At 42.6% G+C, this 12,407-nt stretch overlaps 1 protein-coding gene across 3 annotated transcripts; it reads right to left on the bottom strand.

Annotated features, from left to right (window-relative positions):
• Positions 1 to 3,564: 3,564 nt before the first annotated feature.
• LOC119009701 (transmembrane protein 273-like) lies at positions 3,565 to 11,855 on the bottom strand. 3 transcript variants are annotated; one of them, XM_037081199.1, is made up of 5 exons: positions 11,657 to 11,855; positions 5,622 to 5,675; positions 4,100 to 4,207; positions 3,994 to 4,019; positions 3,565 to 3,835 (listed from the first exon to the last, which is right to left on the bottom strand). In XM_037081199.1, the coding sequence occupies exons 1-5, from the start codon at positions 11,685 to 11,687 to the stop codon at positions 3,758 to 3,760; spliced, it is 297 nt and encodes a 98-aa protein (XP_036937094.1). In that variant the 5' UTR covers positions 11,688 to 11,855; the 3' UTR covers positions 3,565 to 3,757. The 3 variants fall into 3 exon arrangements, with proteins under 3 accessions (XP_036937094.1, XP_036937093.1, XP_036937095.1); XM_037081198.1 differs by lacking the exon at positions 11,657 to 11,855 and adding an exon at positions 8,937 to 9,250; XM_037081200.1 differs by lacking the exons at positions 5,622 to 5,675; positions 11,657 to 11,855 and adding an exon at positions 5,245 to 5,561.
• Positions 11,856 to 12,407: the final 552 nt, after the last annotated feature.

Raw genomic sequence — 12,407 nt, 5'->3', positions numbered from 1 at the left:
TTTTTTTCCCAGCAGAGGAGTGTAATATGAAACATTGGACGCTCTGTTTCTACTCAGAACCTCCCTCTGCCCCTCCCTCCCCACCCCACTCCTGTCACACACAGTGAAAACACATTTGGCCTGGCTCACGTGCCCACACACACACACACACACACACACACACACACACACACACACACACACACACACCACACGCAGAGCAGACAGGTGAGCATGTGCGAGGACACACACACACACACACACACACAGACACACACACACACACACACACACACACCTCTGCTTCTGGCGAGTGAGTGGGAAATGTAATTTCCTGTGCAGGATGGAGGGGAGGGAGAGAGTGTGTGTGTGTGTGTGTGTGTGTGTGTGTGTGTTTGTGGGGGTGTTATTGAGATTGACGCCGAGCAAATCACACTTCCAGCTGTGGAGGACAGCGGGCGCAGACCAAAGTCAGGGCTTTTGTTTTGGAACACACACACACGCTGCCAAAGATGGAGGAGGGCGTGGGCTGCAGTCTGTGTTTGTGTGTGGGGCATCTCTGTAGCCCATGAAAATGATGGAGAAGGACAATCAGCACAATGTTACTAAATTATCCACAGTTTTCAACTTGTCCTTAAACCCCATATTAGATAGATTGTTGTGTCTGTCTCGATTTGCACGTGCGTGTCCTCGTCTATCTCCCCCTCGTCTCTCGTCTCCTGTAACATGATCCCACAGTGAATCTTTGTCTGTCAGCTCGGGGTTTTGAGGACACTTTTCTGGCTTTTATCAAACCTCTGAGAGCAGCGCTGTAGAGATCTGGGACACTTTTTGATTTACAGATAATGGAGGAGACGGGGGGGGGCCCTCATGAGTGCTTCTAGTCTGGCGACAGTTTGACAAACAAGGCTGTCCCTTTGACAAAGGAGTCCCCCCACTTTACCAAAGCTCTTTCAGCTTCAGCACTCAGTGCATCATGTGGGGAGGATTTCGCCTTATAAGCAGCGAAAAGTCGTTTTTCTTGCTTAAAATCGTGTGGGCAGAAAACATTCTCCCTTAAAAGTGTAAATATGTAACATTTTGCCACCTGTTGAATTCATATTCCAAACAAATAAGGGGCAGCTTATCAACAGAGTAACTACTAACTGTTGCTAACAGTAGCTGCCTTTAGCTAGTTAACTCAGCTGGCCGGATTGGGATCTTGGAACACTGCGGAAGTTTCGCTGTTGTTTACAGCACATGAATGTTGGACCCTCAGGAGGAGGGTGGGGGACCCGGCAGGGAATGCTAGCAAGGTACAGCACCATAGAATAGCATTGACATGGTTATTTCTTCAGAATCTGTTTATTAATTTTAGATTTAATGATCATCAGCCAGTCCCTTCCTGGAAAGTGAGTAAGATGACTGCTCTTTGCTCTTCTTTTGCTCCATCTCTGCTATAATGATTAAAACAATCTGGTATGGCAGCTAGTTCCTAACTGTTTCTGCCATTTCGTGCTGGGCTGGGAGTTTACAGTGGGTTCATCAGGCTAAATCCATCAGATTCCTGGGGGAGGTCACTGATGTATGGAGCCCCTAAAGGTCGTGGCAAGAATCTTTTTAGGACTACTTTTGCATTACCTCACATTATTTATTGCCTTCCCTCGCAATAATTCTGCTTTACCTCACAATGCCTTAAAATTATTGTGAGAAAATGCACAATATATTGGAAGGCTCCACACTAAGGATGTGAGGACGCCATACTTCTGGTGTTTGCAGGAACTAGAATAAATAACAGTGTAATAATAACTGACACTGTCAAGGCTTTGAGAGCAAGTAATTAGGTGGGTTAAGAAATAGTAGCAATGTTATATCATCATATGGTACTTACAGAGTCGTTGGCAATAAACCTACCCAGTTGTTTGGGTATGAAGACATGTCGCCCTGTTGAGACTGAAACAAAACAGCAAAGCCCTGAAAGACACTAAAATGTCTGTTGAGAGAAACTGCAGCGTGAGGTGATAATTCACAGCAACTCCTTTCCCAGTGAACATTTGTCCATTTTTCTTGGGGATGGAGGCGAACTGTTTAGCTTATGTTAGCTTAGCAAGCATGCAGCAAACATGACTTCAACAACAGGAGCTCTGTCATGTAAGTTGTACAGAACACCACAGTGATGAACGAGCAGGTGAAGTTGCCGTCATAACAGGGTTTTTCAGTGCAATGTCTCGGAACGGATTTTTCAACAGTTCAGGAATAAACAGTGAGACTTGAACAATGACTGCATCTGTTAGTTATTATTCTGTGTTTGAATATTGGGTTACCAGGATATTAGGGGAGGTTTTTTTTAATGCTTCTTCTTAATCCATCTCTGGGCCGGGGGGAGGCAGTCTCACAAACTTGGCAGCAGACTCAGACTCTTCATTAGGATGATATAGATCATATGGTGGAAGCGCTGCCAGAACACTGTAGCTGTGGCCTGAACACTGAGCGCCCTCACAGTACAGTAAGTGCAACAGTGGAAGGAACTTCAGTGTGCAGATAAACAAAATTCAATACACCAACTGTTCTTGTACCAGCAGACATGTTGACATAGAAGTGTCAATAAGGAAACACATTAAAATTTATATTAAACTTAAGTCTGTATGAAAGGATTGAAGGCTCTCAAATCTTTTTATATGAAGTGAATCCAGTCTGGCACCTGAAAAACCTCTTCAAGATGAGTCGTTTGGGGTCTGTGAAGTGCATTTTGGTACAACCAGCAAAGTTAGCATGTTAGTAATCCAGCTCAAAACACATATGCATGCAAAAATTAGCCTGCAAGAATATGTGTCCAGTATATTGTTCTTGGTTGACTGCTGTACGGTCAATGGGATATTTTGTTGGGCAAACAAACCTGAAAGACAAGAGTGACGATTACGCACTTTTGCACTTTGCTATGTATTGTTTATGTTTTTGAAGGATTTACATACAAGCCAAAAGCTGATTGCTTTCTCAGGGTTGACGGTAAACTTCACTTCCCCCTGAACTGTACGCATGAAAGAATTCAATGTATGGTGTGGAAATAACACTGTCAGACGTCTGCATGGCCACACCAACAGAGGAAACAAGCCAGTTATTTGAATTCAAACGGAACCTGTGATCCGAGATTAGGGTACAGTTTAAGTACTTTTTTTTTTTTTGATGTCCGACATGTGGGACTTGTGAATGTTGCATGACGGAAATAACATTGTCGTTTTCCAGATGTGATCAAATGTCCCATCAGTGATTATTGCTCGTGTTCTGACGTAGATACTAGTAATGAAAGTACAAAGAATGGTTTAACAAGGCTCCTCTGGTGCTCAGATGTGAAACTGGACCCGATGCTTGTTTCCTTACTCAGAGGTAAGCATCACCCTCTTGTGGACGACATATGAAGTTGTGTGTTATTCAGGACTCTTTCTGCTGAGTGGTTTTTAAGGCAGAATGTGTGTCAGTGGAACAGTTGGATCTTCCTAAAGACGAGTGAAACCAAACACAATCACACCCGCGTAGTCAAGCTCTGAAACCCTTTGTTCTTAAACATTTCAAATGAAACAGCTCTCCACAGCCGATTAAAAAGGCCTTATTACAAATCCTCCACAGACATTTATTTAGAAAAACAGGATAATGACACATGTTACTGAGGAACAATAGTGTGAGGTAAAACAGATCCATGTTGGCGTCGGTGACGAGACGGCGGGTCTGCCCGGTTGAGCTGCCACCCAGGAGCCAACTTGTGCGGAGTTCACATCATCCTGAATACCACTCTGCCTGACCTTTAACACTGCATGTCACGGGACACCAACGCAATGGGTTGCTCTGATTGGCTGAGATGGCTCATAGTAAATAGGTGAGGCTGTGATTGAGAGTAAATAAAGGTTATGGGTACAGTAAAGACTCTGTGCTGCTGTCATCTTCCTGTCTTCCAAGATGAAAATATACAAAAAACAAAGACATAAATCAGTCTTGTGTTATGATTATTATGTCAGTATTGTAATTATAGACACGTCTTACCTCCGAGGGTCTCCTCATTCTGTCATCTGTGGGGAAGAACAATTTATCACATTAAGCAAACCATGGCGCTAATGTTTAATATAAGAAAGTGCTATCGTCACCTCACCTGTGCCGTTTTCCTGCGCCTGCTTCCTGATCATGCAGACCTTCAAAATAATGAACCCGGCCACAATGAACAGGCCGATCCCGCCTCCGATCAAAGCATATTTAATATCTGGGGGGGCAAAACAACCAGCGGACATCGTTTAACAACAAGATGCAACGTAACACCCATGACAGAACAGAACGTGAAGTCTGATACGCGCCGGCTTATGTTCACAACTCCTGACACGCTGATATGTATGAAAGGAGAGTGAGGGAGGATGTTTGATTTCACAACGTGTTTACTCCAGGGATGATCAGCGTCTCAGTCATGGTATCATGCTCCTTCCTGCTAATTGAATTGCATCACCGGTGTTTGCAATTTGAATCCTGAATGTTGAGGAATCACGAGGGGGGTTACTGCTGGTCAGTGTGAGCCAACAGCCATACAGACAAGTTTGTAGGTCGAACAGATAAAGATTTCGGCGTAGTCGCTCATCCGTAATTAAACGTGAAATTTATGAATAACTACATAAGAATCTCACATTCAAGGGCCTTCGTGAGCCATCTGTGTTGTGCTGGAAGTCGTTTGATAGTTTAAGCCAGCGGACCACATTTTTAAACTAATGTTAGCAACTGTTGCTTTCTGTTGGCTGAGCTGAGAGAGGCACTGAGTCGAGGCACTCGAGGAACGAACATAAATCCACATCTTTTGGACTGCAGCTGAAAGTCCGACCTGAGTCCTGCCTGAAGAAATCCGCAGTCCAGCAGCAACAACAACAACATAAACAATCGTCCACAGGCTCGTATGGGAAACCAAGAGAGAGATGGGGAAGGTCTAATTTTTCCCGCCAATAAAAAAACATTATAATACATGTAAATTGCTACAAATTCTTACATAGGGCCCCTTTAAAACCCCCCATGAATCAGGAGTATAGAGTTTGTAACTTGCTGGAAAACATTAAAAATGTCAATGACTCATCCTGCACTCGGGGGAGTGTATTAATTATCAGTCCAATTAAACGCGCTCCTTTTTTTATGATGCTGCCATGGATGTTTTATGTCGAAACTGTGTGCTGGTTTTCCCTCTTCTGTCCTGAGGTGCTCTACCCTGAGCAATTTTGGATGGATAGTTCTACTTGTTACTAAAGCAACTGCTAACAAACGTACTGTTAACCAGCAGCGTCTCGATGAACATAACAGCTCCAGAGCGAAGCTGTGAGCAGCCTCCTGGAACGACGACTGAGGCCAGTTACGGCACGGAGGTGATTTACGGGGTTTCCTGGTAGACAGATGCTGGTAGGTCGGTTGCTAAAGTAAGTGCTAATTAATTGCTTCTGCTGCTGCATAATGTAGTTAGCTGCCATTGGTAATTTATGCAAGAGAAAAAGAGAACCACCCTAAAAGGCATCTAGTTATCTGATGTGGCATTATTTAAATATTGTTGTTGAATGAATATGTTAACAGGGGATTCCACAGAAGCTGTCACTTTCACCTGAAATTTACTGTCAGAAGCTTCCTCTCTTCAGTGTTATCTTTTGACCCACCTATTGTTTCGCCAGAGCCTGCCCCGTCGCCTCTCACGCTCGTCAGCAGACTCTCTGAAACACATTGTTTTCACTGCATTATTTTCAGGTCACAGAAACAGGCCTTTCACACACACAGGAAGGAGGCAACACCGCAGCGCTGTTGTGTATCAGATAAGGCCGAGATCGCTGTCAGCGCACTGCACAGTGCAAAAACAATTACTCAACACTCAAGGCGTCATGAAGCGCTCTCATGCTCCTTGCAGTATGAGTATTGGTAATTCGGACGTGGGAAAGTCAAATGTCCGGCTGACGTCATTATTCCCGGCTTCAGGGTTTCACCGCTGGAGATGCAGGTTGTTCAGTAACGGGTCTGTCTTGGTTAGAGAGGTTAACCTCTGATCTCTGACCTCAGATAACATATAACACCAGTGCACACCTAGATTAATTTCAATACACTCGTGGACAATTTACAACAAGTAGAGCAATACATAAAGACGGAAATATCAATTAATCAGGTCTTTGAGGGTTGAGCTGTAACAGACACACACACACGCACACACAGGTCAACACATACAGTTTCCATGGTTATTTCAGACCGAGCTTCTCATGTGCCCGCTGCTGGTAGACCTGTTGAGTGTGCCTCACCTTATTTTTTAACATAGCACAACGGAAAGCAGAGCAGAACATTTTAAAATGTAATCAAATACAACACAAAGTGAGAGAAAAAAAATGTCTGATAACAAAAAGTTATGGAATAAGAAAGACAGAACGAATTGCTCTCAGTTGAATAAAATCTAGGATGAGATCAAAAGTTCCCAGTTTTAAAAGGGCCACAGTGTAGTTTTGGAGAAAAAATTCAAACTCATGTGAAGTCAGAAATATTGATCTTTTCCATAACTGAATAAACAAGCTGCTTTCAAGGGAAAATAAGGAACACTGTTTGAGGCTAGAAAGGTGGCAGGGTCCGCCAAATATAAACAGAGTAAAAAGTATGAAACTGTGTTGTCCTTTCAGGTCAGGTCAGGTCAGTTTATTCAGTCATGAAAGCAGTCATAATTTGTTTATTTGGTTTGTTTTGGCATAAAAAGTCAAATGAAGATCTTTCTCTTCTGATTGAAGTGTCTTCCCCAAAACTACATACTGCACCTTTAATTCAGTGTAAAGGACTTTTTTACGGTGAAAAAAATAAAAAAAGAAGTTTCAAATTAAAAATTTAAATATCTTATGGTAAGGAAATGTGGCAATAATATATTCAGATTGAAGGTCATTCAACGCCACTCGACTTTTTTCCTGAAATCCTGAATTTTAAGTTGAGGACATGCAAGGCAATATACAGGAAGGAAATATCCAGAGTTGTGCATTATTGTCCGGACACCCCTTGAAGCCAGGCAGTGCTCAGCTGTTACTGTAGGAAGGTCAAAAGACAGCGGAGTGGCACTGTGGGTGCTGAGCTGTGATTGTGAGTGAGGGTGTTACTGAAACAGAGCACACACACTCACCAAGCAGCTATCTTACATTTTAAAACCACCGGTCACATTCCTCTGGCAGCCCTGCGGACCTGTTTACTGTACAGTGTGAGAGACCCTGAGAGAGAGCTGAAGTAAATGCAACTACAGCACCATGAATAAACTTTGTGACCTTTTCAGCAGCCCTTCATCACTCAGCATACTGTTAGATTTCATATCATTTCAGTGCATTAATAGGTTGGGTACCTGCAGGGTCACAGGTCAGAGGCTGGAGGCTGTGCCGTGGCAGGGACTGAACCTGTGACTAGTCATGGGGCAGTCCATGTGTTGTGTACCGGTCTACGGGTGTTTGGAGAGATAACGTTTCCAGTGGCCGGAGCGCGACCTCTTACATAATGTGTCACGTCAAGAGGCAGAGTCTGCCAGCTCACTGCGGCTTTAACTCACAGCGCAGTTCAAGAAACACTGAACGATCGGTCAGAAAGACGACGTCACAACTTTTCACCTAAAATATCACATTAACATTGTTGTGGTTTGGTGCAAAACCTAAACATGCAGGAAAAAAAGAAAAAAAACTGAAATAATGCACTGATTTGTTGAAGTTGGAAGCAGTGAAATTAAGAAAAAAGATATTTTCTTTTTAGGTGAGCAAGCAAATTATGCAACTAGACAAATATGTTGTTATGTTACTGACTGATTATTTTGCCTCCCAGAGAATGCAAAATAGCACTGTATGCTTGGCTCTTCAGGGATTAATGCAACCAAAAGAGGAAATGCAGTGGGGAATTCAGCTTTTGCATGTAATGACATTTCAATAAATGTATTATTAAACATTATTATAAACATTTCTCTGCTTTGTTGTGTTTTTACTATTCATTTCTGTTGATTGTGCAATTCAAGGGGAGCTGAGACACATCAAACCAAGCTCAGTCGGAAGCTGAGGTCACAGCTCTGTATTGGTCATCACCTATTTTTCAGAAGCCACAAAAGTCCAATAACGTCCCAATGGACCGAAACGCCAATTTGTCTGACATCAAGTTAGACCACTGCTCTGAAGACTCATTGTTCAGAGGATTCACACTCACTCTCGTTCTTTACTTCCCCTGTATAAATTTGGTGTATTTAGACCTGCTGGAAAAGGACGAAGTCAGGTGACCTTCGTCATCATGGTAACAATAGTACACATGTGGTTAAACTGTTGCAGTTTTGTCAGGTTGAGGATGAGATTACATCTTTTCAGAAAAAAACAAAACAAAAAAAAAACTGTACAAATGGGCTTTTGTCACATGGGTCATTTTTCAAAACATTGGTGTTACTAATAATAGGCCATGAGAACGTTGCCGTAGCCCCATAGATTTTTCGATCATTATCATCAGCTTCAGCAATGCTTAGTGCCTAATTTCACTATGACAGACTGAATAACGAGATGTCCGTTCGGTTTACCTTTGGCTTTAGCGAAGGCTAGCTTTGGTTGTCTCACCAGCTAGCTTGTCTTAGCTGATGGAGTTATCTTAAGTGCAAGTGAAAGTACATAACCAAGCTTGTAATGACTAATGTTTGTTCTTTAACTTTTTTTTTTTTTTGCCTACTGCTGGTTTCACAAAAAATGATACAGTTCTATTTTTTGGTAAGACAGATGTGAAAACATCTCATCTGATCTAACTAGAACCGCTTTTCAAAGTCACTACACACAGGCTTCATAGGGCAGTTTACTTTATTACACACTGTTATAATGAGCTTGCTTATGTCTAGTCGTCTTTACCACCATCATTATCAAAAAAGCTCCCCAGTCACTTTTGAACACTTTAAGTCACATCTACACATGGTTTACTATTAACTGCAACATACAGATGTCCATTGTACTCACCAGTGATGAGAACAGCCCTGAGAACAGCTGGAAAACACCCACACATCTGACGCGCTCTCATGTCTTTCGTTTCTGAACAGTTAACTGACAGTGAACGCAGCGAGTCTTTACTCATGTATACTGATGAACAATTTCCTGAGCTTGTGGGTTTCAAAGCTTTGCAGATTCAAAGATTATGTATTCATCTGACATTTTCTCTATTTCCTCTGTGCTGTTATGTCTTTGGGGAATTGGTTTCAGTTTTAGCATCCGCCATTAAAAAAGAAAATCAAATTATTGGCCCATGATGTTTTCTAGATGAACACAGCAGTGATTCGCCTCCTGTCCTCCTCATGTTGCAAGAGTGTTTCATGGTTCTGAACTGTCAATAAAAGAAATCCATCCATCCTCTGTAACCGCTTCATCCCTTTTTGTGGGGTTGCGGGGGTTTGGCCAGTTGTCTCTGGGCGAGGGCCGGGTACAACCCTAGACAAGTCACCAGCTCATTGCAGGGCCCTCATTGAGGGCAGAGGCCGCCATGCGAGTGCCTACTGCACAATGTGTTGTTCAATCTTCACAAACTGTTGCAGTAGTTGGGTTATACATCTCTTTTTGGCTTTATCTCTCTCTAAGGTTTTATGGGCCAAATCAAATATAAAAATGAATATATTAATACATAAACAATTGTATAATGAATAAATACATACTTGGTAAACAAAAAAGTTTAATTAAATTAATAATCATATAACTTAATTCCTAATAAATATGCTAAAATGATATGAAAAAATATTTATTTTCAAAAATGTTTTATTATCATCCCACTTAATGCTTAATTGACATCATAAATAATAGAACAAACAAATTATATAAATGAAACATTAGTGTATTTGTAAATTTGTAGCCATTTGCATATTTATTTATGTCTCAATATCCATTTATTGATTTATCGCTTCATCTATAATTTGGCTCATCTATTCATATCTATTTATATTTTCATACAGAATCCTCCATATTTTACTTGTATGTTTTTCAATCATTGCATTCATACAACCTTTCTCAAATCTCAGCTAACCTCGGAACTCATGCCGTTTGATTTGTATCTATTTGTTCATGTATTTTCCGCTTGCACCTCATGACTTACGAGCAGCAGCAAGTGCTTGCCACATGTTGACACAGATTGTCAGATGAGGGTGACTGATACTGTTCAGATGGAAAGATATGTGGTCCAGATGTTTCCACGGCATCCAGACAGACATGTTTTCCTCAGATTTATTACTGCCAGGAAAATATCATAGGTCAAGGTCTCCGCTTAAGCTCGACTGGATCTAACCCAGTGGGTTCGGGCTCGGTGAGATACCTGGCATACCATGGGGTTGATGGTGTGTTTGGCAGTTGGGGTTTTATCCAAGTTTAACATCTTGATTTCTCCACGCGACGGTGATATAACTGCATTTGCAGCGTGCTTACACTCCCCTTTGATTGGTCAGCCACCTGCCGTATCAAACCGCTCGAGGGTATCAGTTATTGCAGCCCTGTCATCGCTCCACTCACACAGGGCACATAACGTCTGGCTGTGTGAACTGTAGGCTGCAGTCTTGGCTGTCCTCAGTTGTTTTTTCCACGCAGATCAAAACACATTTAATAACTGTGCCTCACTGCTGAAAACAAAAACCCAGGGAAACACCCTCATCATCTTTAAAAACAACACCTGTGCTTTTTAATTTCAGCATGCACGCATGAACAAATGTGAGTTTGTGTTGCCTTGTGAAAAAGTCATAAAGACACAACATCTACATGACAAGTTATATCTCCACCACAACACGCAGCCTTTGTGTGTGACTATACGTCCCTACTTCAGGATGCTGTATATGATCTGCCTCAGCTGTCCTCCAGTTACCATACCTAGGTTTACTAGCCTGTCAGCCCTGGAGACCAGTTAGCCTCTCAGCCTGTCTGCCCCACTTCTCAGTGGGTATGAAGGGGCATGAGCCAGGCTGATTTCCTGCCCACTGTTGGTTTCAAAACCAACAAGAACACATGTGGGTGTCAGTCATAATGGCATAAACAAATACTGAAATCGTGACACCTGGGGAGCCGGGGCCTCATTCTAGGGGGTCTGTTGCCTCACTTTCCTAGTCTGCTTATCCCCTGCACTGCAGTCTGATTTTCTGTCGGAGGTTTGGAGGCAAACAGAGCCAGGTGAGAAATAGACTCAAGGAGGAGGTTGAGTGTGAGTCGGGACGAAGGGGTTAGGCCCATGTGAGGCCTTATTCTGGGCAAGACATGAGTGCAGACGGTAAAGGGGAAACGCTCTCATGGACTGCCTCCGCTCACAACATGATATTCCCATACTGCTCGGGAAGTAAGCCTATCCCCCCAAAACAAAGCGGGGACTTTTCCCTGCCAAAAATAGACATGCAGCATTATCTACAAGTGCAATAATTAGGTGCTAGCAATATGAAAAACAAATGAAATATGTTTTGTAGACATGTTTTTTTGTCCAATGAATCAAGTGAGAACAGTTTGAGTCTGAGTCATTCATGTGCTTTGACTTGAGAAATCATGCAAGTTTCAACTAATGCTCTGAACAGTTTTTGTGCATTCAACATAATGTGCAAATAGCATGTGCAGGCTAGCATTTGAGTGGTTAGCTCAAGTGTTGAAGGTGCAGTCAGCAGAGAGGCTGGCTGATACCTTAAGAAATACAACATGACAGAAATAGACTGGCTTAAATATGGCACCTTGATGGAGTCCTGTGGATGGTGGGGCCATGGTGTTGTAGAATTGTTGTTGGGACCAAGACAGGCACAACACAAATTGTGGGTTTGTGCTTTCAAAACTCCTTTTCTGGCCTACACTTTGTTTAAACAGTTGCAACAGACGATGGGATTTCTGTTGGCACAAGAAAGTGCTCGGATAAATGTAACACTGAGGCTCAAGAACATCAAAGATTGACATAAAAAATAAACAGACAGGCAGTGGGTTATGCAAGTTGCCCTCTCGCATCATGTACAACCAAGTTGAGCCACACAGGATTTCTTAAAAACACCACTTTCTCCATTTAGGGAATGCACAGGGTCAACATTGGCATATGATCTCATCCATTGACTTTCTTTGACTCACAAAGGTTAACAAGTGCACAACGTGTCCCCTCCATTTCAGCTTAATCTCACAGCAACAACAGCTGCATGGGTCCTAAAACTAGACTACCCAGTCCACAACACAGACCTGTAAACAAAGCTTGAACAACAAGAATCAGCCCGGCCCCGCCACAGTCACAGATCAGTCAGCAGAGGTATCCGCCCAGCCACCAGACTCTTTACTTCAGGGACTGTCATGCTGATTTGGAGTTGTGTGATGCAATTGGCTATATGAGAAAGCTTGTTTCCCTGGGTGACAAGGCAAAATGAGTCACAAGCTAAGTTAGCCAATGGTTCTGTCAACCAGATGAGTTCACCCCACCCCTCTTTATCATCCCCATCAAGAGTCAAA

This window comes from Acanthopagrus latus, chromosome 20 (assembly GCF_904848185.1).
Source record: "Acanthopagrus latus isolate v.2019 chromosome 20, fAcaLat1.1, whole genome shotgun sequence".
NCBI lineage: Eukaryota > Metazoa > Chordata > Actinopteri > Spariformes > Sparidae > Acanthopagrus > Acanthopagrus latus.
The sequence above is the reverse complement of the archived record's forward strand: the minus strand, read 5'-3'. Positions and strand labels throughout refer to the sequence as shown.